This window comes from Pseudorasbora parva, chromosome 6 (genome assembly GCF_024679245.1).
Source record: "Pseudorasbora parva isolate DD20220531a chromosome 6, ASM2467924v1, whole genome shotgun sequence".
NCBI classification, from domain to species: domain Eukaryota; kingdom Metazoa; phylum Chordata; class Actinopteri; order Cypriniformes; family Gobionidae; genus Pseudorasbora; species Pseudorasbora parva.
The window spans coordinates 42300168-42326738 of NC_090177.1; the positions used below are offsets into that span (position 1 = coordinate 42300168).

General features: G+C 39.1%; 1 protein-coding gene across 1 annotated transcript in view; it reads right to left on the minus strand.

Annotated features, from left to right (window-relative positions):
- Positions 1-7232: 7232 nt before the first annotated feature.
- slc9a8 (solute carrier family 9 member 8) overlaps positions 7233-26571 on the minus strand; it is a 79268-nt gene continuing 59929 nt past the window's right edge. The window contains exons 9-16 of the mRNA XM_067446964.1: positions 15986-16118; positions 15375-15480; positions 14421-14537; positions 14253-14335; positions 13924-14035; positions 13251-13471; positions 10873-11019; positions 7233-7930 (exon numbers count right to left, since the gene is read on the minus strand). Of these exons, the coding sequence (XP_067303065.1) occupies positions 7817-7930; positions 10873-11019; positions 13251-13471; positions 13924-14035; positions 14253-14335; positions 14421-14537; positions 15375-15480; positions 15986-16118 (1033 nt within the window). The 3' untranslated portion in view covers positions 7233-7816. The remainder of the gene's footprint in view (positions 7931-10872; positions 11020-13250; positions 13472-13923; positions 14036-14252; positions 14336-14420; positions 14538-15374; positions 15481-15985; positions 16119-26571) is intronic.

Sequence of the window (26571 nt, forward strand, 5' to 3'; positions counted from 1 at the left end):
TCACCTGACCATGGATTTTGGCTTTCCATGCCATAACCAAAGTGCTTTATAAACACAGGTTAAGCAGCCAGAAAACTAATGTTGGAGAGTCAAGGGTCAAGAGCCCAACTAAAGCAAACATAGCTCACCATCATGGTGACTTCATAAAAAAACTATTATTTTAATTAAAACAGAAATTACAACAATAAAGTCAGTTTGGTTAGTAATGTGTGAAGCTGGTAATGCTGTTTGTGCAGTTGTTTAATCCTCTGCTGAGATCTTCAGAGATTTAATGTCTTCTTTTATCTTCAGTTGATTTCATCTAAAGCTGTGGCTGAAGTCAGTTGTAGTTCTCGTGTTTCTCTTTCCTTCAGTGATTCTGCTCATTATCATCAGGTGTTCATCATTAATGCTCAATCATATCTTAATTATCTCATTAACTTCAACACTGCTTCAATGGTACTTTAACTCAGTAGTGAGCACACACATCAACAATAGGAAGTGTTCATTTAACATTGCCGTTTTTCTGTGTACTATTACATAATTCCTAACTGTTTCATTTACGTATAACTGGCATTTATCAATCACCTTCAGTTTATTAATTTGTCTATGTAAAAATAATCCAAATTTATTGGAAATGCATATGCAGTTTACATACAAAAAATCTTATGCTTTACATTTTAATGTAATACTTACTGGTTTTCTATTTATTTTTAATAAAAAAAATAAAAAAAACTGTGCCTCCTCTAACCACAGACTTGTACTTGTCCGCCTAATTTTGAATTTCATTGTGCGCATAGTTTCATAATTCTCTGGTAACCACAGCTGCCAGCATTTTCCTGTAAAAATAATAAAAAATTGTAGTTTTTTTACAGTGTACACTTTTTACAGATCCCCATAAAATTTACGGTAAAAAACCGGCAGCTGTGGTTGCCAGAACTTTACCGTAAAAAATACGGCAGTAACGTTTAAGGTTTTACGGGACAGCAGCATATAATTTAAAGTTTTATAATGTAATAATTACGGTTAAAAAACATTTATTTTACAGTTCAAAACTATATAATTTAAAGATTTATACATTTTATTTTATTTTACAGTAAAATACCGTTAAATTTACAGTTTTACGAAGTGAAAAAGAACAGGGCATTGTGTAATTTACAGTGAAAAAACGTAAATTGACATTCCCAGAATTCCCCACATGGCACTTCGCATTTGATGCATTTTCATTGAATTAACTGTTTCTTCTTAGTTTTTTCTAATCACATATGTTCATTAAGGTTTTATGTTACATCTAATGTTGCTAAATTAATGTTTATTGCATTTTTAAAACATCATGTGTGCTACCATGATGGTGTTTGGTGTTTAGTGTTTGTGTGTGCACCTTCTATATGTTAATATTGTTCCTCCAAAAGCTGCGTGTGATGAGCTTTGATTCATCATGTGATTCTCATCACCACTATTATTGGTGATTGTCAAATTATATAAAAGGAAAATAACAGATATTAGCATTTCAATAAGTCGGTAATTTAATATTTCAGTTCAATAATTTTTTTTTACCATTATTATTTTATAGTGTACTATGTACACATAATTATTTCAGTATAAACTTTCAAATTATAGGGTTTTTAACTGTAAAATAAACAATTTTTAACCGTAATTACCACATTATAAACCTTTAAATTATATGCTGTTGTCCCGTAAAACCTAAAACGTTACTGCCGTATTTTTTACGGTGAAGTTCTGGCAACCAGAGCTGCCGGTTTTTTACCGTAAATTTGATGGGTATTTTTTTACAGTGCATGCAAGAAATCCATCTGCTTCATCCTTAGGAATGGCTCTTCAGCAGTACATCAACAAGCGGTGCAGTAATGTTGAATCCATCCGTGTGCTTGCACTGGCCACATTGCTAGATCCCAGATTTAAGACCCTTGGGTTTGGCAACCAGGATAATGCCCGTGAAGCTGAACGGCTGTTGACAGGTGAATGTGCTTCAATGATACGGCTAACCAGTGAGAAAGCTTCACAAGCAGTGGAATCATCATCTTCATCTTCATCTCAGGCAGCTCAGAAGCCACCATCCTCAGATAACCTGTGGGAGCTCCTGGATAGCCGGGTCAGTGAGACACAACAGCATCATAGCTATAATGCTGATCCCACAATAGAGGTCAAGAGATACATCAATGATGCATACCTCCCTCGAAGTGATGACCCTCTCAAGTACTGGCAGGCCCATAAAGTATACCCCAATCTTTATGCTTTGGCCAGTAAATATCTAGCCATTACAGCCACATCTGTTCCGTGTGTACGAATATTTTCTAAAGCTGGGGATGTGATTAGTAAAAAAAGGACCCACTTAAACTCCAGCACAGCAGAACAAATAATATTCTTGAACAAAAATATGCAATTGCATTTGTAATTGTGTATTTGTGTGCTTTGTTTTTACAAAATGCATGTTTGTGTTGTTTTGTAAGGAACACAAAAAATAGTGCAATGAAAAATCACCTAGGCCTCATTTATTGGCATATTTAACATTCTATTTAGAAGTTTATGTGAGTAAAAATGAAGAACAGAAAGTCTTTATTTGTCATTGTATTGTGCAAAATACAATGAAAATTATTAAATATACAAATAAACCTTCCCAATGAACAACATCTGAATGAATGACACAGTTGGTGTAGGAATTTTTATTGACCACCAGATGGCAGAGTAGAGCACTGTGTCAAAAGCTTCGAAGCACCAACACAGTTTGTCTCACTGCTTCAGAAGCTTCGTTTGGCACATCCCTACTGAATCTGTGATAAGTTGTAAGGACCACTATATCGAGCCCAACCTTTAGTTTAAACTGATCATTTTTTGCTCTACTCACGTTTTCCTCTATTAGCTGCGGTCACGCAGCAGCTCTTCTGCCGTTCAGCCCCGGCTGAGGAGTGTTCCGGCGGGAAAGTGCCGATGCACTCCCTCTATAGTCTGTAATGTGGAACCATAGACAGTAAAAGAAATGGACGGAGCGTTCCCATTGACGTCAACGGCGAAAGAATGAAGTCAACCTAGGGGCACTCACTTCCTGATGGCTGAGCGAACTGCGCAGGCTCAGACTGAGCTTGACGACGTAGATGTGACGTGAGCCTCCTGTCTGACAGCTGTAAGTCTTCTAGTAGTTGTGGAAAGTAAAATCTGAATCACGTTGTTTAAATATTTTCTCCCGTTGCTTTTGGCTCACTATGGGCTTCTCCCCATTTTTCCCCCTTGACTTTATCAGACTTTATGTCTCCACGTCCCCCCGACTGTCTCATAGACAGTAAAAGATTGTTTCTGAGCGTCTCCTCCTGTCTATACGGTAATTTCTCAACTGTGCGACAGAGTCGCATTGGTTATGATGCAATCATTCGCCTATTTTTACAAAAACAGCTTCTGCGGGGCGATAGTGTAAGATACAAGGTAATGGAGCCTTTTATGCATTGTCGTGTTTCTTTATAAATAAACAATGGACAAATGGAGTCTTTAAACGCCTCAGATGTAAAGTTATTCACTGTCAAAGTGACTCAAAAATGAATGGGAGTCAATGGGATGCTAACAGCAGGTGATGGCTTGGTTAGCAATGGCCGCCCCTAGGGGTGGAACGCTTTCCGAGCGCTAGATTACCCGCTTGTGTGGAACAGTTGTGTAATCAGTCCCAGAATGTGGGTGCATGGGAATTGTAATCCGAATGAACCTAGAGTACTCCGGAGAGTGAGACCTCCGCTGGCCGCTGGTGGTACATTACGCGCTCAAGATTTTATTACATTTTGAGAAAATGATTATGTTATGAACATTTTATTATAATAATAATAATGTAATGCTTATTACATTCTGTGCAGTTATTACATTATGAGTTGGTACAGACACTGGAGTAGTGATGATAAATTCAGCTTTGATCACAGGAATAAATTACATTTTAACATATTCATATAGAACACAGTTATTTTAGATTTGAATAATATTTCACAATATTTACTTTATTTTTTTTATTTTTTTAATACAATAAATGCAGCTTTGGTGAGCATCAGAGACTTCTTCTAAAAACATTAAAATCTTAGTTAAATAAACTTTTGAACGGTAGTGTTTATATCAGGGGCGTTTCCTCTGAGGATGAAAGAAAAAAAAGAAAAAAAATTCACAAACAATACAAAATGTGACTTTGAAGTGTATAAATCATAGATATTCATAATAAAGGCTAGATGTCTTACGGCGGAGTCACCATCGGCATCACCGGCGGCCATCTTGTCACAGGCAAGCTTTCTGTTGGGCTCTGTGGAACCTGATGTAAGATGAGTGATCTGTACGAACATAAATACTCTTATCTCGCTGAAATCTTGACGGATTTACAAATGGTTTGGTTTCTTACAAACGTTATTAACATGGCTACAAATCTGGATGCTTTAACACGTTGAAATTGCAGCTTTTCGTTTCGGTTAACGACTTAATCGTGCAGCTTGTGTATCACAGCTAACTTACGTTATCAAGGGGGCTGAGACCACAATCGAGCTGTTCAATTATATAGGTTTTATTGACACCAATAACGATTTTATGACAACCAATCTTTGGTCTAAAATAAACTTAGTTTGCATGTTTTTTTTTTTTTAATTTAAAACATTTTTTTATTATAATAGTGATATTCTTATTATAAAAGTACACACATATATATATATATATATATATATATATATATATATATATATATATATATATATATATATATATATATATATATATATTAGCTATAGCTAGGTCTGGAAAAAAATTCAGAGCTGTGTGTGTGTGTGTGTGTGTGTGTGTGTGTGTGTGTGTGTGTGTGTGTGTGTGTGTGTGTGTGTGTGTGTGTGTGTGTGTGTGTGTGTTATATAATTAATACATTTCTCATGTTGCCATTCGGTACACAGTTTTAGTAGCCTATATATTGATTTAACATAAATACCTTTTTTTATTGCACCTATCTGTTCTGTTCAATGTTACTTTAATATTGAAGTTCATGGTTATAATTATTCATAAGTATGTAGTGTCATAACTACATCTCTGACGTTTATAACAAACAAAACAGTTTGAAAATCGGTTGAAAATTGAGCAAGTTATGGCTATTTAAAAGTACATGCACCATTAAAACACACTGTTACGAGTGAGCGAGCTTCCATTGGCCAACAGCGCGCACGAGACATCTAGCCTTTATTATGGATATCTATGGTATAAATCACTAGTTTTTTTAAAGTAACACTGTCCAACAGTGACACCTGCAGGTAAAGTTACAGCAGGAGGTTCATGGGCCTCAGAAGCCAAAAAAATGTGGGTGGGTCCTTATCCTAGAATTTCTTTTTACTGGAGTAGATGCCATTTACATTAAAGAGATAGTTCACCCAACAAATGAAAATGTTGTCATTATTTACTAACTCTCAAGTTCTTCCAAACCTGTATGAGTTTCTTTGCTCTGCTGAACACAGACGATATTTGGAAGAATGTTTGTAACCAAGCAGAAAACAACCATTGACTACAATAGCAGGTGAAAAAAATATACTATGGTTAATATCTGATTGGGCCAGACAAAATTAAAGAATACAGCACATTTTTTTTACAGTGGCAATAGTGTAGGGGAGGCAGAAGATAGAACGCTTTGATGCAAACTGACCCAAGGTTTGATTCTGCCTTTTGCCGAACTCGCTCTACTTCCTTTCCCATCACATATCAGACCAGAAAGGAATTTATTTTCATTAAAAATTAAGAAAAAAAAAAATATTTTTTTTTAAATACACACACACACGCGCACACACACACACACGCACACACACACACGCGCACACACACACACACAACACACACAAAAAAACTGTTTAATAATGTGTTTATCAAGCGGGTAATCTAGCGCTCGGAAAGCGTTCCACCCATAGGGTGTGACCATTGCTAACCAAGCCATCACCTGCTGTTAGCATCCCATTGACTCCCATTCATTTTTGAATAACTTTGACAGTGAATAACTTTACATCTGAGGCGTTTAAAGACTCCATTTGTCCATTGTTTATTTCTAAAGAAACACAACAATGCATAAAAGGCTCCATTACCTTGTATCTTACACTATCGCCCGTAGAAGCTGTTTTTGTAAAAATAGGCTAACGATTGCGTCATAACCAACTCCACTCTGTCGCACAGTTGAGAAATTACCGTATAGACCTGAGGAGACGCTCAGAAGCAATCTTTTACTGTCTATGAGACAGTCGGGGGGACGTGGAGACATAAAGTCTGATAAAGTCAAGAGGGAAGAATGGGGAGAGGCCCATAGTGAGCCAAAAGCAACGGGAGAAAATATTTAAACAACGTGATTCAGATTTCACTTTCCACAACTACTAGAAGACTTACAGCTGTCAGACAGGAGGCTCACGTCACATCTACGTCGTCAAGCTCAGTCTGAGCCTGCGCAGTTCGCTCAGCCATCAGGAAGTGAGTGCTCCTGATTGGCCTCATTTTCGGCCGTTGAAGTCAATGGGATCGCTCTGTCCATTTCTTTTACTGTCTATGGTGTTTATAAGTTAGGGGTTGTTGAACAGACATGCGCTGAATTAGAGATGGTAAAAGTAATTGGGTCCAATATTGTTGGTCTTAAAAAGTGAGTGTGTGTTGACCCGCCCCCATACAATGTTTCCGACGCCCCGGAGAGGCTTTTCTCCCCTTGAGCCCAATGAGTTTTTACACACCCCCTAAAGCGTGCAGTGGCCCGGTCCCAAATGCACCCTAAATACTCATAGTCTTTATACGAGTCCGCACTTTCGTGACAAAGGCGCTGTGACTGTCTGGAAGAAGATACATCCCGTCACCCTAAGTGAGCCTTTATTCTATATTGTCGAGATGTTCTTGACTTTCATTTAAATTATCCACTCAGAACTAAAGGCATTTAAATGATCCATGAAATAGAAATTGAAAACTTTGTAAATGACTACCCCCTTGTGGCCATATGTAATAATTTTGTGAGGGATGAACGTTTTAGTTCTTCAATGTGTTTTTGTATTGCTGACAAAACACCGCTAAAAGATCAAGGACAAATAATTAAATTAAAAATAATAAAAACCTCCAGACAACAGGAGCTGTTCTAAATGAATGGCTTTATACAGCCTTTTACAGCAAGAGCCATTGAAAACACGGTGAAAAGTCTGTAACCCTAATTTTCAAAGAACTTAAATGTTGTCTTTTGTGCATCTAAATTTAATAGAAAATGAACAAGGGATTGGACAGCGTTATAATCAATCATTTATTCACGTTTTTACACAGCTTTATGTTTATAATGCACAGGTACATTCCTTCATTAGAGTGAGTTATAAACTCAATTCAGCTACAAAATACAGTGTCAGGAGACATTATAAAAGACCCTTTTACCCCCGTTTACAAAGACAAAACACAACAAATAAATATTTAATAAAAAAGAAAAATAGGTTACGTCTGTTAAATTAATTCCAATCACAGAAACATTCATTAATGTCATTTCCCTGTATGTAAAACAAAACCCCCAAAAATCAGCTATATTACGGTGCTTCAACCTGTAAAATATGACAGAAAGGTGTTTAATATTGCTGTTTCTTTTTTGCTATCCCCTATTTCATTTCGCCTTCCATCTTTATTCCTTCAGTGTTTTCGCTTTAAGTGCCTCAACTCTACACAAAACAATCCCAGGCTTTCTTGTGCCACACACTCCTGTCCTTTTCCTCATTCAGCCACGAATCGCTCCAGTGTGAAACCACAGGAGTCCATCACAGTGCGGTACAGGTGCGAGCGGCTCATTTGAGTCCGGAGTCAGCCGCATCTCTCTGTTTGTATGATTGTCTCAGAGCAGTTCTGTCTCATCGTCCTCATCCTCAGAGCCGGACGGACCCTGACGGACCTCCTCGTACCATTTATTGGTGAGCGTCTTCATCTGGATCCGCCCATGAAGAAGATCCTTAGAGAGGAAGGAAGAACAATAGATGACAACCAGTCCTTCAAGTCAACTCTGCACATGATTTAAATAATCTGCATCCTTTTTTTTCTTTCTCTTTTAATGATAATACACATGCAGTATTTTGATGCTGGGGGATTCTGGGTGGTTGCCAGGATGTTGCTATGCAAAGTACTAATGTGTCCTGGGCCTTTTTTTTTGTGTGCAGTTGCTGAACATTTTTGGCATTGGGTCACTGGGTCATTGGGTCATTGTTCTGAGTAGTTTATATGTTCTGTAACAAACCCGATTCCCAAAAAGTTGGGACACTGTACACATAATGAACTAAACAGAATGCAATTATGTGGAAGTTTTAAAATGTCAAAAGTTTAGTCAGAATACAACATGGATGACATATCAAATGTTTTAACTGAGAAAATGTATAATTTTGAGGGAAAAATAAGTTGATTTTAAATTTCATGGCATCAACACATCTCAAAAAAGTTGAGACAAGGCCATGTTTACCACTGTGTGTCATCCCCTCTACTTTTTATAAGAGTCTACAAACGTCTGGGGACCGAGGAGACAAGCTGCTCAAGTTTAGGAATAGGAATGTTGTCCCATTCTTGTCTAATACAGGCTTCTAGTGGCTCAACTGTCTTAGGTCTTCTTTGTCGCATCTTCCTCTTTATGATGCGCCAAATGTTTTCTATGGGTGAAAGATCTGGACTGCAGGCTGGCCATTTCAGTGCCCGGATCCTTCTTCTACGCAGCCATGATGTTGTAATTGTAGTTGTAGTTTTAACAATCCACCATGCAGCACAGTGGATTGTGACCATCGACAATGTTTTCTGGAAGTATTCCTGAGCCCATGTTGTGATTTCCATTACAGTATCATTCCTGTATGTGATGCAGTGCCGTCTAAGGGCCCGACGCATCCAGTCTGGTTTGCCGGCCTTGACCCTTACACACAGAGATTGTTCCAGATTCTCTGAATCTTTGGATGATATTAGTCACTGTAGATGATGATAACTTCAAACTCTTTACAATTTTTCTCTGAGAAACTCCTTTCTGATATTGCTCCACTATTTTTCGCCGCAGCATTGGGGGAACTGGTGATCCTCTGCCCATCTTGACTTCTGAGAGACACCGCCACTCTAAAAGGCTCTTTTTATACTCAATCATGTTGCCAATTGACCTAATAATTTGCAAATTCAAGTTGCAGTTCCTTATATGTACATCTAACTTTTCCGGCCTCTTATTGCTACCTGTCCCAAATTTTGTGGAACTTTTTTTTTCACTAAAATTTTAATAATAAAATAATGAAAGTTTTTAACTAATTATTAGGGGTGTCCCTGACAAACGATTTACACATTGGAATCAGAATTGTCGAATCTCTCTATGGTCGACCGATAGTCGAATCATCTGTGTGTGTGAATGGGTTGGGAGGGGCACGACACTACAGCAGAAGGGTAAAACTATTTTTATTTTCCTTTACACACTGCACACAGCAGCAACTTTTAATAAAGCGACCAAAACTGCCTGCCAACTGACAGACGAACTGATGGCTCTTATTTAGGTTTAAATAGCCTAAAAGGTAATGTGGTGGATAAACATTAATAAACCTTTTCTCATAACATGTTAAAGCCGCGATCGAAATACAGAACATCACACAAATATATAAAAGAACATTTTGATAAATAAACCTAAAAAAAATACCTGCCTAGAGAGGAAAAGAACAATTTGAGTAGGTTACATGCACGTTCTTAAGCCTATTGTGCCTAAAGGGCGTGAAGGACGCGAAGCTCAGCCCCGCGCGCCTCAGGATCTCACACCACCACCTGACGCACACATTATATACACGCAAGCTCAATTTTGAATTGACTGACAGAAGAGCTGCACGATGACTGTATCTTGTAGCACAGGGTTAAATATCAGTATGTACATTGACGATTTGAGGGAAATATAATATCAATTTAATATAAAACCTTGAAAAAGCGCTCTGTGGTGTGGCAGGATTTTAAACAACTTCCTGAGTGGCCGCGGACAGGCGCTGAATGCTGCCGCCGGTGTGTGTACACTCATTGAACGTGTTTGAATTTTAAAGGCGCAGTGCGAAGCTCAGCAACCTTAAAGGGGTCGCACACCGATGCTCAGCTCAGCGCCGCGACACGTCTTTAAAATATTGAGCACCCCCATATTGCCAAAATGGTATGATCCTCGTTTCATAACACCCGCGAAGATTCGACCGTGAGATTGGTGGTCGAATCAGGCTCCGCATATCGATGCATCGAATCTTCGACTATTCGGGGCCACCCCTACTAAATATCCAAATAAAATGAATTACTAAATTAAGTGCATCAACTTTATTACTGATCTGCCCACATTGACACTATATGATAAATTGAAATGAGCTGATAACATCAACGTTCTCTCCAGAATGCTTTGAAACAATAATCATTGTAAAAGCGCTATATAAATAAAGCTTGACTTGACTTGAATATGTAGCTCTCATGAAATCCAAAATGAGTATATATTTGGCATTACGTTTCAAAATGTTTCACTTTCAAAATTTAATATGTTATCTATAGTCTATTGTGAATAAAATATAAGTTTATGAGATTTGTCAATTATTGCATTCCTTTAAAATTCACAATTTGTACAGTGTCCCAACTTTTTGGGAATCGGGTTCGTATAGGGCTGATATGACCAAAATATTATACCATTTTATTTCACAATAATAATATACATCACAAAATAGTTTTACCATGACACCATTAAAATTTCATCACTCTTATAACCATTCAATATTATAAAAAATACAAAAATGAATACAAGCAATATATACCGACAGCTAACCTCTATGCACTGCGGTTGCTTGCGAGCCCCAGTCAAAACGTTTTCTATAAGTCTTATAACAGGAATAATCTCTATGAAGGTAGTATGAAGGTTATGACCAGTCTAACCTCTTGTGTGAGTCTACGGGTGAAGAACGGGTTCAGATATTTGGCATCAAGCCACAGGAAACCTTTCAGATCCTGCCTTTGAAATATCTGAGCTTCATACTCTTCCTCTGTCAGCTCAGACAAATGCTCAGATTCGATGGCGTTACCCTGAGAGAGAGAGATAGAGAGAGAGAGAGAGAGAGAGAGAGAGAGAGAGAGAGAGAGAGAGAGAGAGAGAGAGAGAGATGCATATTCAATAAATGTCTTTAAACAAAAATAATTGAATTATTTCTCCATTTGACTATTACTATTACTCAAAGCACCAATCAAATTACTCTGCAAGTTTAACACTTGAATTGCATTTTTTGGCCAATCAACCTAACAGAATCACTCAATGGCCGATTATCCTTTGCATTATTGCATAAATTCACGTAGCTGTAATTCATGGGCTATTTGTTTTATTTCAGTATAGTATTGTATCGATTAAAGTATTGAATGCTACATGAAAACATCTGTGTAGCTATTTGACAAACATTACATCTGATCTAATTCATCTGTGTAACAGTATGCAAGCAGCCATCTCACTATGGGATGCAGACAATGTTCGACTTCATGTTACTGTTTTCAACTTCTCTCACAAATAAAAGCGGCAAATAAAGGGATAGTTCACCCAGAAATGAAAATGTTGTCATTTACTCACCCTCCAGTTGTTCCAATCCTGTATGACTTTCTTTCTTCTGTTGAACACAAAAGAAGATATTTAGAAAAATGTTGGTAACCAGACAGTTGACGGGAGACATTGACTTCCATTGTATGTTTTTCCTACTGTGGAAGTCAGAGGCTAGTGTCAACTATTTGGTTACCAACATTTTTCTAAATATCTTCTTTTGTGTTCAACAGAAGAAAGAAAGTCATACAGGATTGGAACAACTGGAGGGTGAGTAAATGATAACATTTTCATTTTTGAGTGAACATAATTTTTTTTTTTTTGATGAACATGGGTGGGGGGAATATTGCTTACGGGTGTATGCCCAATTTGTAACATGCGTTTAACTATGAAATCTCAGGTTTGAGACATTTGTGAATCATTTCGAAAAGGTCCATTTTACACATCAGTTACTCTGAATGTACTTGTAGATTTATGAACATTGCTTAAATAAGGACCAGTGTCTTTAAATGGAGAAATGCAATTCTTTCTTTTAAAGAACCTGATATACACTATATTGCCAAAAGTTCTGGGGTGCCTGCCTTTACACACACATGAAATTTAATGACATCCGATTCTTCATCCGTAGGGTTTAATATGGAGTCGGCCCACCCTTTGCAGCTCGAACAGCTTCAGCTCTTCTGTGAAGGCTTTCCTCAAGGTTTAGGAGTGTGTTTATGGGATGTTTTGCCCATTCTTCTAGAAGCGCATTAGTGAGGTCAGGCACTGATGTTGGATGAGAAGGCCTGGCTCTCAGTCTCCGCTCTAATTCATCCCAAAGGGGATCTATCGGGTTGAGCTCAGGACTCACCAAACTCCCTCATCCATGTCTTTATGGGCCGACACTTTGTGCACTGGAGGGCAGTCATGTTGGGACAGGAAGGGGCCATCCCCAAACTGTTCCCACAAATTTGGGAGCATGAAATTGTCCAAAATGTCTTGGTATGCTGAAGCATTAAGAGTTCCTTTCCCCCAACCCCTGAAAACAACCCCGCACCATAATCCCCCATCCACCATACTTGGCACAATGCAGTCAGGCAAGTCCCGTTCTCCTGGCAACCCAGACTCGTCCATGGGATTGCCAGACTGAAGCGTGATTGGTCGCTCAGAGAACACGTCTCACTGCTCTAGAGTCCAGTGGCGGCTGCTTTACTCCACTGCATCCCACGCTTTGCATTGTTCTTGGTGGTGTAAGGCACTGCTCGGCCATGGAAACCCAATCCATGAAGCTCTCTATGCACTGATCTTGAGCTCATCTGAAGGCCACATGAAGTTAAAAGGTCTGGAGCTATTGACTCTGCAGATAGTTGGCGACTTCTGTGACCCTCAGCATGCGCTGACCCCGGCTCTATGAATTTACGTGGCCTACCACTTCGTGGCTGAGTTGCTGTTGTTCCTAATTGCTTCCACTTTGTTATAATCCCACTAACAGTTGACCGTGGGAATATTAAGGAGTGAGGAAATGTCAGTATTGGACTTATTGCACAGGTGGAAACCTATCACAGTACCCCGCTTGAGTTCACTGAGCTCCTGAGAGCGACCCATTCTTCCACTAATGTGTGTAGAAGCGACTGCAGGCCTAGTGCTTGATTTATTCACCTGTGGCCATGAAGTGATCGAACACCTGAATTCAATGATTTAGAGGGGTGTCCAAATACTTTTGGCAATATAACGTGGATAACATTTATCTCACCATTTTCTGTGTTTTGCTCAGGTTGATGTCTTTTTTGTTCTTGCGCCTTGACTGGCTCTCCTCAATGTCCATGATGCGGATGAGGGGCATGGTCCCGCCCCCCAGCAGCAGTATGGTGAAGAGCACGATGACTATGGTGGTGGTGCCGATCAGCTGACGCTTCTCTATGGGCTCCAGACCCAGATGAAGACTGAGGGCGTATGGGATTGCACCCCGCAGACCTGACCACATGAGCATGGAAGACGCAAGCTTAAAATAATGAGCTCATTGTCATTTTATGACTATATTGAAGGATTGTTTTTATAACAATTTACACATTATTGTAAAACTACTGAAAAACTACAAAAAAAGAAAACTAATGTCATTTAAAATGGGAAAGAATGAATAGTGACTAGTTGCTGTATATACAATGTATCTTTGTCTTATACCTTTATATAAAAATGTACTTAATAGGTTGTTGGATAAAATTAGTCCATGAAATGTATGACTAATGACAAACTGCATGACTGCTATGTTAAGAGGATATGGGTTAAAAATGTGAATGTTTGAATCATAAACATTTTAAAGTATAAGAGTTGACTGCAGTTTAATTTTACTAAGATAATGAGGTAAACTCACTTCTGTCCTTCAAACCACTAGAAAATAAAATGCATCATCTACAGGGTCTTCTTACCGCTGAACCACATGATGAACATCATTTTGGGGGTGATTTTATGATCTCTGAAGAAGTTGAGCAGGAAAGAGAGGGGGAAGATATTCACGGCCCGACCAACAAGAATCAGAACCTGCGACAGGAAAACACTTCACTTAAATTCTGATAACATACAACGAATAACCATTTGTCTTTGTTTATAATAACTAAGCTCAGATAAGACTCTATAGAACCAGAAACAAATCGCTCCTTAAGCAAGCATTCTTGTTTTATCAGATATTGAAGAGCAGAAAGAGCAGTAATGCTCCAGGGAAAGACAAACAGAGATAACAAGCACTTTAATGACATACTATACACCAGATGACAAAAGACAGCTCGAACTTATGAGGGAAACTGAAGATAGACAGGCCCAGGAATGCAAACACACACGTTTCTGTGGAACCAAAACAGAAGAGAAGAGTAAAGTTCATGTTAACAATGCTCCTCAATGCAGCGGTAGATTTGTGATAGGCACTGACCGCACATGAAGGCCACAGTTCGAAGAGTCTGCTGCATGAGAATCTGGGTGACTGGAGACAGGTTATGATGAGTGTAATGAGACATGACAATTCCTGAGAACAGAATGGCCATGATACCTACGAACAGAAAGACATCAAGTCTGATCCTGAAATCACTAAACATTTGACATGGTTTTGTTTTTAAGGGTGTTTTCACACCCGAGCGTTTCTTTCAGAACCTGGTGTGTTTTCTCCCTTGGTTCAGTTCGTTTAGACATATGTGAACGCGGCAATCGCGCTCGGATCCGCAACAAAACAATCGCCCCGAGATCCCCTGAATGAGGAGGTCTCAGTCCGATTGAAAAACAAACTCTGGGATGGTTCTCCTGAGGTGTGAAAGCAGTCCGACCCAATGGATCAACGAACCGAATGGTATTATAATACACAATTTGCCAATGTGCTATAATAGCAAAAGTGTCTGATTCTGAGAGTGAGCACATTAGATATCACAGTTAAAAACCAAAAGAGCGCCTCTTCATCTTAAAATGTTGTGTAATTGCTCTGTGGGAGAATGCTGTCCTAATGAAGTCTTGATTTCTGCTTTAGCTTTTCAGATAGTGTTTGTGTGAGTCTTGGCACAGTTCACCTCTAGACAGTTGGAGATCCAGAGAGAGCGCGTTTGAATTTGCTGCAGTATTAATATGAGTGAAGTATACAATTAAACAGCGGGAAAGATGGTTACATAGTGTCTCTTGACAGTTACAAATAAAGCCAAAATAAGCTCATGGAGCGAACTTGTCAACCATCTTGATGGATGATGCAGAGGAAACTCTGACCAATAAGAGGACAGCTTTACACACATGTGACTTTCATAAACACACAAGGTTTCCTTGTGAAAGTGAACCGAACCAAGAAGAAAATGCAACAAGTCTCTATGTTTTGGAAAAAAACAGGTGTAAAAACGGCCCAACTCACCGGAGAGTTTGATGCCCTCAGCCAGACCATACGGCAGGTATGCAAAAATAATCATCATCCCAAACTCCAGAGACGGAGTCTTCCTCAGGTCGAAGTGTTTCAGAGCCTACAAACGCTCATTCAGAAATATAACCTCACAGGACTTCAGTAGAGTTCTTAAAATAAACAACTATGTAGAAACAATATAAATATAAAATGTACATACGTATATTGGTCCGCATACACACAAATAAAACTAATATAATAATATTTATTTTCTAACATAGGATATTATTCACTATGTTTTGCACTACAAGCATCTAAATACATACTAATACTGAGCACATTTTACTCTTATTTTCACCAACTTTCAGATATAATAAACAATATAGAATACAAATATTTAAATATTTCCAACATTATGATAACTCATACATTTTCGGATATGTACATATATAAGCAAATATCAAAAAAAGAAAAGTAGGGATGTGTAATGTCTATTATTTCATAAAATGGGAGTGTTTTTTGACTTTTGATGCATGTGAACCTGTTGTAGGAGACTCTAAATCTAAATTAGGAACCTTAAAAATACCATAACGGGCACTTTAAAATGCACAAAATCATAAGGATACAATAGCAGAGATGAGACCCGTGAGTGTGCCCAAGGCGGCCGACCCAAAGAACATCTTCAGGAAGTAGCCGAGCGCCTGCATGAAGGTTTCCCAGCCTGTCGAGGCATCTGAATCAGCAAACCCCTCCGCTGTACTGAAAACAACAACAACAACACACACATCAACCACTGCTCACATCTGATAACTCAATAAAGAGTGAAAACCAAACTAGATGTGACTGCAGTTTTTTTTTTAAGTGGTGGGTGATTATGATTACCCTTTTTTTTTTACTTTAGTGAGTGTATAATGCTACTGTTTGAGCAGAAGCAACATCTTAGTTACGACACTCAGAGTTCAAAGCAAAGGGAGATATTTTATTCTACAGAAATCGCTTTTTAAGGACCACAACAAATGGCTGGTAGGGACTACAACAAGTTTGGTGACATCAATGGCCCCCAGGAACACACAATAAAGGCCATGTTGAGAATGGGATGAGTTGAGCAAATTTGGCAGTCGCTCAAATTGTCCATCCCTCTTTTCACATTTACTGCAATACAGTACCAACACAAATGCATGTCATAAAGCAATGACAACATAAGTTATAACTGTAATTAAACTAAACTACACCCGTTCTCTCCTCATGCACCAGATATGTCACCAATCACGGAAAGTGGGGTCACAAGTCTCGGGCATTTGAGTTATTCACAGATTCTTGAAGCGTAGTCTCCAAGCTTTCCAATGTGTAGCTGATAATATTTGGAGAAGTTGTGGCCATTTGAATGTAGGCATTTAAAAAAGTTTAAAGGGGAGAAAACAGCCTCTAAAGTTTTGCAGTTCTCAGCCGTTCTCGCTAATGATTACAATTCAAATGACAGTTAATAAAAATAGGTAGGTGTGGAAAGGTCTAAACATGAGAGCATGTGTACATGTTCTTAGAATGAACTCAAAACGACAAACTTTGATGTTTAAAGCCTCTGATATCTTACGGTCTAACTTGTCTGACGCCAGTCCGATACATTCTTCCTCTTTTTCATCTTCGCTCAGTTGTAGATTAGAGATATTATTCAGTCTTATTATGTCGCTTTCATCAACGCATAACAAGTAGCCACGCTTCCCTTGGAGGGCGGGGCAATAACAAGCCGGCTTATCCAGTATGCAAATCCACACAGACAATGACACGCCCCCACTGCAAGCTAGAATCTCAGAAAAACAAGCCAATTTCAACCTCAAAATGTGCGCTTTTAAATATACCGATACTGCCATCTCAAACACAGAGAGGCTTCTTCGTGATCTCAACTAACACATTCTGCAAAAAAGCAAAAATCACCTTTTAAAAACAAAATGCTTCTTTTTCATTTTGCTCGAAAGTAGGGCCGATTTGTATCACTGGTTTCCGAGATGGGTCACATATTCTCTGCTTTGTGCATCCTACAACAGTTCCCACACAAGCCATTTATAGATTATCATGACAGAATATGTTAATCAATGACTTGCAATTAACAAGTTAACTCTATATCAGCTCCATAAATTCATCAACTAAGCATTCAGAAACGTCTCATTCTACATGTTGTCACTTCTTTGTAAGTCTCTCATCATTGTCAGACTCTGGTTTGACATATAAGGCTGGACAGTATCGGACATGTTCATGTGTGTGTGTGTGAGGTAAACAGAGCTGCTAACATGAGCTCTTGAAGCTCTGCCCTCTTCTAGAATGGGGGCTGACAGCAGCAGCTCATTTGTGCTTAGAGGGACACACACAAAAATGGAGCGTTATAGCATGCTATAAAAATAAATGTGGGGTATTTAGAGCTAAACTTCACATACACACTGGGGACATCAGAGACTTATTTTAAATCTCGCAAAAATTGGCATTCTAGGACCCCTTTAAAGCTTAAATCAAGGCCTGCATCATGTACATCCAAGAAAATATGTAATATTTGCATGGTGCCAGAAAAATAACAATTCAAAATGTGCAAATATGTTTTAAAATATTCTGAGGCAAACGGTTAATTAAATGATGTGTATCTTATCTGAATATTTGTGTTCAGCCGGCCCACTGATCTCCTAAGCTTAAACAAATAGCTTCAGTTTGGTCAGCAGGGGGCAGTGGAGTCACATTCAGATCCCTGATTTATTGCACAGTCGTGGCCAAAAGTGATGTCCGTATTGTCCCCGTTCTTTGGCCTGAGGAGAACTGGTCCTACGACTGAGCTTGGCTTCTCCTATGTTTTTTTTTTTCTTTCATTCAGTCACCTGATGGAGTTTGGGTTCATTGTCACTGTTGCCTCTGTCTTGCTTAGTTGAGGGCACTTATTATTCAACACTATTATTGATCTGCCTGCACTCACACTGCTGTATGAGAACTAAACTGTTCTGGAAGATGACACTTTTTGCAGAACTGCTTTAAAGATTAAATTAATTTAATAATTGATGGAACAGAACCAACACTGAACTGACTTCAGCTGAATAACAGCCCAAATGCATAATTTTCCTATTATCACTGTAAAGCTGCTTTGAAACCATATGTACTCTATAAAGCACACTATATCTATCTATCTATCTATCTATCTATCTATCTATCTATCTATCTATCTATCTATCTATCTATCTATCTATCTATCTATCTATCTATCTATCTATCTATCTATCTATCTATCTATCTATCTATCTATCTATCTATCTATCTATCTATCTATCTATCTATCTATCTATCTATCTATCTATCTATCTATCTATCTATCTATCTATCTATCTATCTATCTATATATATATATATGACTACTGCGCCGACCCTGGTGTGTCCACAGAAGTGCCTGAAAAACTTTGTTTGCCTCCTGCATGGTGCCGCAGCGATCCCCATCATCTGGGATGCTTCCCAATTCTTATTTGAGCATCCTCGTTTCCTTTCCTCTGTCCTTAGCTCCGCCCCTCCAGGACGCGAGGGAAAGACGAGAGGAAAAGACGCGAGGACGCAGGAATTGAATCAAGTGAATTGATATCATCACTCCCTTTAACATCACAACAGTTAATGATGACTGCACCGCTGGATTTAGTCAGGATTCTTGAACATTAGAGATAACTATTCATATTATAAGCTTCAACCTCCACAAAATACCACATTTGTCCATATTTTAATGAATATTACCAGTTTTTATTAACAACGAATTCCAGTTATTAACTGCTTTTTATTCATTATATGGTATTAGTTTTTATTTGTTTCTTTCATTTTCTTGTGCTCTGATATTATTCTGCAACTGTCAGGCGTTCTTTTTTTGACAAATATTTGTGTCTTGTACATGTAAACATAATAATAATAATAGTGAATAAACTGTGGCACGATGTGAAGGGGGAGGAGAATTAATGCTTGCGTCACGTTTAGTCGATAAAACACTTCCGCAAAGGATACTCCTGTGTATCCTCAACTCAACTCAACTCAACTTTATTTCTAAAGCACTTTCAAAACCATTAGAATGGACCAAAGTGCTGTCCATGAGTATAAAACAACATCAGAAGATACAACAATTTACAATAACGCACACACACAAAAAACTACAAAGTCAAGGTATCACATGACACCAAAAATCAAACACATAATCATAATCACATAATCACTCACAGTTTCCAACCCAGTCAGACGCCAAAAGCCTGATGAAATAAAAAAGTCTTCAAGTCCTTTTTAAAAGTGTCCAAGCTTTGCAAGGATTTCAGAGATAGCGGCAACTCATTCCAAAGTGCCGGGGCCGCGACCGAGAAGGCGCGATCTCCACTACGCCTCAGACGAGATCGAGGGACGGTTAAGAGCATGTTCTGGGAAGAACGTAACGGACGTTGAGGCTGGTATGGGATTAACATGTCCTTTATATACGCTGGGGCTCTATCATGTAGTGCTTTAAAAACAAACATTAACACCTTGTATTGTATTCTAAATTTAACAGGTAGCCAGTGAAGGGTTATCAATACAGGTGTTATGTGATCTCGTTTTCTATTATTTGTTAAAAATCTCGCTGCAGCATTTTGCACGTACTGAAGACGAGTAACAAGTGATTCACTTATGCCCAGGTATCCTCGCTCATGCCTCCTCAGGAAGCCTCCTCACTATCGCTATCCTATCGCGTGCAGAGGGAGTTTGAAAGACAACCGTTTATCCGCCCCTCGGATTGAGCTGCCAATGGTGAGTTTCCAGACCAAACATCTTGATGTGGTTCTGGCTTGTCAGGCTAACAGGTCATGTTTTTTTTAGATTAGACTTAAGTAATAGCTAGTTGGACAGACTAGTTCTTCAGACATACACATGGACATAAGACATGTCTTACAAAAAAAAGATTTCAGCGTCAAGCTATTTGTCTGTCCACACCAGACACGACACGACTACGAGATGCGACAAAATCAATCAAAAAACACAGCCAATCAGAACAGCTGGACGGGCTCTCGCCCTCAGAGATTAATCTTGACGGCACTCTAAAATAAATATCTACGGTGAATTATACATTTTTGTTTTTAGTACGACTACATTACAAAGCTGTGGGCATTAAGTGATATTCAAAGTCACATTACATGCTTTTAACATAAAATAAAGCTCATAAACATTACCTAAGATTATCAGTGCCATGTTTTGTTCTTGTTTTGTCGCAGAAACAGAAACTGTTTCTAAGAAAAGAATCATTGCGTGTTGCCAATGTGGCTGGTTAGGACAAAAACTCGAATTTACAAGGAAAAGATACCTGTACCTGATACCTGTGTAGTTATGACACAGTGTAAGACAAAAAGCCCCTACGGGGTTAATGCTTATGCTCCCCAACAGACATTCTACTGACTATAGATATCTTTGCAACTACATGTCTTATAACTTATTCTGCCAACAAAAATTACGTTGAATTACCATGGAAAAGATACCTTTCATCACCTATCCCCAACAGTCTATTAATGCATTGTTTCCCAACCACTGGGCCATGACAGATTGTCAGATGTGTGCTGGAAAATTATCAAATTCCAAAAAATATGTATGAGTAAAATATAAACATAAGTAAAAAAAAATTTTTAAAAAAATGCTACAAATAAGAATATATTGCACAAAACCTTGTATCTCTATATTTTGTCATTGTTTTACAAAATGAATGCTACTGGTCATCCTTTACATCTGTGTGTGAGTTTTACAAATATTTAACCAATAAAAAAGCATTTAAAAGAGGTTATGACTGTAACAATATGTATATTGTAAAGTTGTTGCATGAGACTTTTATTATGCTTGGGACGCGCCTGGTGTTGTGGGTGTGGTGCGGGGAAAATGAGGAAGTAAAAGTTGATGGAACCACATGTGAGCCTGTTTCTTCCATTATTATATATACATAATATTGAAACATGCTGGCAGCGGGACACGTCAGTAAAGACAAACCCCGGGGGGAATCGTTGATTCTCATTCCGTGTAGGAACGTAACTGTGTGGTGGGTAACCGCTACTCAAGGTGAAGCTTACACGAACTTGCACAATTTCGCAAAATCAATGTGAGTAAATGGATTGATCGTTACCTGCAATAATAGCTCTAGCAGGATGGAGAGAGCATTGAAACCACCAGGGGAAATAGACTTTGATGACTGTAATCTGGCGATTGCATGGAAAAGATGGAAGGAATAATTTAATTTGTATGTAGATCTGACTATGGAAGACAAAACGGATGATTATAAATGGAAACTTCTACATTACCTAACTGGAGAAAAGGATGAGAAGTGAGCCAAACTCTTGGAGTTTGATATAGAAGGCTTAATGATCGATGACGTGATCGAAGCAAAGTTGGATGGATTTTGTGATTCCAAGAAAAATAAGACTGTTGAAAGATAAATAAAAAAACAACAAGGCTCGCAACAAGGGTCAAGAGTAAAGTCTAGACACATATGCTAGAAATATAGACGCACCCTAGTGGCAGCAAATTTAATCTGCTCGTGAGTGTCATCTAGCAACTCTCAATACCCTTCTGAGCTGTAAACAACAAACTCTGGTCGGGCCAATCACATCGTATATAGAGTCGGTGGGCGGGGCCATAATGACGACGGCCGAGTTGCGTTTGCGTGCTTCTAGTAAACACAGAAACTGGCGAACGGCGGCGGTCTTTCGAATCAGCTTTGACCGCGACTCTGGAAGACTTGGAGTTAAGCTTTCCTCTGAGAAAAGAACAAAGAACGGCACTGAAGTCATTCTTAAAAAGGGAAGATGTGTTCGGAGTTTAGCCGACTGGATACGGCGCATGTTTAATCAGTCAGCGAGCTCTGCTTCACCTTCGTTGCTCTGGTTGGTGTAGCGCTATCCTATCGCGTGCAGAGGGAGTTTGAAAGACAACCATTTATCCCGCCCCTCGGATTGAGCTGTCAATGGTGAGTTTCCAGACCAAACATCTTGATGTGGGTCTGGCTTGTCAGGCTACATATGCGACTGAATGAAGGAAATTCGCAGCAGCATGCAATTTTGGGGTGATCACAGATCACCTCATTAGAGACAGAATTGTGTGTGGGACATGGGACTCACACTTAAGATAGCGCCTGCTCAGAGAGTCTGATCTGAGTTTGGAAAAGTGTTTACAGATAGGAAGATCTGCAGAGCTGTCTAGACAGAGAGCCAAAGTTATCAAGACACAGACATCAGCAACACTTCATGCCATGTCTACAAAGGAGAAACACAGAGAAAAAGGGGAACCCTCATGGGAATGGGGCATCATACAATGCAGATACTGTGGTCCAAAACATGAGAAGAGTGTAAATCATGTGGAAAGAATGACCACTTTGCAGCGGCATGCAAAAGCATGCGGACCAGCAGAAAAAAAGGTAGTTTTAGCAATGGATCAGGTGGATGTGGATTCAGAAAGTCAAGATGAAGTGCTGAGTATAACCTTGAGCACAGTGGAAGGCCGTATAAACATTGTGAATGGAGACCCTGACCACGGTACAGCTGTATAAGCCGTCTTGCAGGTCAACAAAAAGTCAATACAATTCCAGTTAGACTGTGGTGCCAAATGCAATGCAATCCCAGCAAATCTAATAAAAGGTATACAGATACAGCCCCACAACCAACCTAGACCACACTCACACCACTTGGAAAGTGCACACTTCAGGTTAAAAACCCACGCTATGGGAAAGAATACTAAACTAAAGTTTATTGTAGTGGAGAAAGATGCATATAGACCCATTCTGGGCAGTAATGCATGCCAGGAAATGTAGCTGATTAATGTTATTCATTAAAACATCATGGGTGTAGATGACAGCAGAGAAGAGTTAAAGCAGTGGACTGCAGAACAAATAAAACAGGACTATCCAGATGTTTTTGAAGGAGACAGAAAATGTGAAGAAAAGCTCAAACTGGATAAAGATGAGCAGGTAGAACCAGTAAAGCTACCCAAAGAAGAGTTCGCACAGCTCTCTATGAACCCGTCAAAATAAAACCTAGCAGACTTGCAAAGGAGAGGCATCATAGCTCCTGTTGAAAGGAGCAGAGACTGGATTAGCAGCATAGGGAAGGCTGATTTATACGTCTGCATTGGACCTACGCCATATCCTCTAGGACACAAGTTAAAGCTACACTGTGTAACTTTTTTAGTTTATTCTTAGCTAAAAACACTTAGTTCTTTCAAAAATATATGTGCTCATTAATGTATATTTACGTCTTTCAAGTAATAAAGTATTCTGGTAAGTTTATAATATGCCATTGAAAATACATACGGGTGAGAGGTTCGAATGCCGGTCGCCATGTTGCTCCTCCATCTTGAAAGTACAGTAGCCAAAGAGGGACATACCCGTAAATCCAAGCTTCGCCTTTCGCGTTTTAACACTCGATGGCACCGTGTCGAATGTGAAGAGGAGGATTGCCATGTTAATCTTGGACTAAATCGGCCACCGTAGGAGTTAAAACGAAATCAGAATTGAGAGGAACTGAAACTATTATTCACTGGATGGTCATATACCTTTACACCGCTAGATGGGGGAAATTATCACAGTGTAGCTTTAAGCATTTCTGCATTGTTGTCCGCCTCAATATGTAATTACACATGCAGACCGCTAGTGGGCAGTGTGACGGGCATGTTGATGGTAACCTTCAGTCTCAAGGCAAACGCTGAAGAAGTGACTTGTTTACACTGTCATTGCATGAATTTAAGACGCACCCGAACTATCAGCAGTGATGGCGGCAGATAGCGGCTTTTCTTGCACCTCAAGTTTTTGTATGTAATACAAATTAAGCATCTCTAGTTGATTAGTACAGTAACATAAGAGGCGATCTGGCACTGAATGCGTTTGTGAAATCATGCAGAACGCTCATGGCTGCTGTTTTCAGCTAGTCGCGCTTCAATTGATTTCTGTTGCGGAGACTATTCATTCTGTCAAAATCACAAAATGAAAAGCACCCATTGTGATGTGTCCCTGTTCTTGATATACAATCACTGATTAACATCTTTGGTTTTAATGAGAAAATAAATAAACTATACACAGCGGATCTATGTATTTATTCACTAACATGAATCTCTGCACTACAAAATATTGTGTTATATAGCAGATATAGGATGAAACTATCATTTCTGAACACACGCACTACTATCGCAGATTTCTTTATTTATAGACCTGAGGGAGGGGTTCTGGAAGACCAATAAATCACCAATCATCTGCGTATAATTGACGCGTTGTTACATTTTTGGAGAGGCCAAACACAGCCTACGACATACACTCGACGCAGAAGTATAAATTGTGCTTTAAAACCTTCTGGACAGCTGCGTGTGTGTGTATCGTTCGGAAGCCCCTCAACAAAGCGCTCAAGATAAACCACTCTTATCCATTACCCACAATTGAGGATGTACTGCCAGATTTGAACAGAGTATTGTTTTTTTCAGTCTGTGAAGTGAAAAATGGATTTTGGCATGTGGAATTAGAGGAAAAAATCCAGTTTCCTCACAACATTTGCCACACCTATGAGACATTATTGGTGGCTACAAATGCCAACAGGAATCAGTCCAGCCACGGAAACCAGGCGATGGAAGGAATTCCAGGGGTAAAAATCATTGCAGATGATATACTAGCTGTAGGGAAAGGATACATTGATGAGGAGGCAATACAAGATCATGACAATAATATGAGGATGCTGATGGACAGGTGTAGAATATGCCATGTGAAACTGAATCCAGAAAATAAGGCGCTTGATGTTGAAGGATGCTCCCTACATAGGACACCTACTCACCTCAGAAGGAGTAAAGGTAGAAAAAGTGTCAGGCATTAAGCAGATGCCCAGAGCCACTGATGTTACAGGGGTGTGATGTTTTCTGCGCATGGTCAATTACCTTGCAAAATTTTGTAGCCTTGCCTCAGCACTCACTAAACCTTTGGGGACACTAAAATTTAGATCTAAGTTTTCAACTAAATTTCCAAATAAAATGAATTTCTAAATAAACTCTAGCAACAATATCACTGATCTGCCCACATTGTCGCTGTATGATATATTGAAATGAGCTGATAACATCACCGTTTTCTCCAGAACGACATATTTTGTTGCAACAATCATCATTGTAAAAACGCTATATAAATAAAGTTGACTTGACATGTGACAACTGACTCAGAAAGATGCGGCGTGGAAGTGGTCAGAGACACGACAAGAGGGTGGATTGGGGGCAGCAAGATCTTTAACAGAAACCCAGAAAGGCTATGCACAAATAGAAAAGGAACTGATGGCGGTTGTGTATAGAATGGAAAGGTTTCATCACTTCACCTACGGTCGATTGGTACAATCGGACCACAAACCACTGGAGACCATAATGACGAAACCACTTCTGAGTATATCGAAGAAATTACACCGCATGCTTATGCATCTTCAGTGGTATCAAGTGAGACTCCAGTACTGTCCAGGCAAACACCTTCTACTGGCGGATACTTTGAGCAGAGCCTACTGCAGAGAACAGGATGCCTAGGGGCCTAGAGGAGTTAGAAGTAGAGCCTATAAACATGGTGTCTTATCTGTTTCTGTCCAAGGAAAGACTACAGATAATACAAAGAGCCACAGAATTAGAAACAGAACTCCAGTCATTGAAAAAACTTGATACTCCAGGGCTGACCTGTCCATGGATGTGGTCAAGTAATTCAACATTAGAGATGAGTTAAGTGTAAAAATGGAATAATCTTTCGATGAGAGCGAGTGATTATACCAACAGAATTGAGATCAGAAATAATGCAGAGAATCCACTCATCACAAATTGGGATTGAAGGATGTCTAAAAAGAGCCTGGAATATTGGCTGGGCATGAATGCACAATTGGAAACATTTATGGAACAATGCAGCATCTGTTCAATCTGGGGATTGAAACAAAAGAAAGAGACATGAAGCCCCTATGAAGAACCAACTTATCCCTGGGAAAAATTTGGAACAAACTTGTTTTATTTCAATAAATGGGACAACAGTCACAGTGGACTATCTGTCCAACTTTTGAGAGGCAGATCACTTGGAAAACACTCAAATTAAAGGCATGATATGGAATTCCAGACATAGTGTTTTTGGACAATGGCCCCAAGTGTTCATTGGAAGAAATTCAGCAAAGCCGGGGACTTTACACACACAAAATGTCCTCACCGGGATATCCACAAACTAATG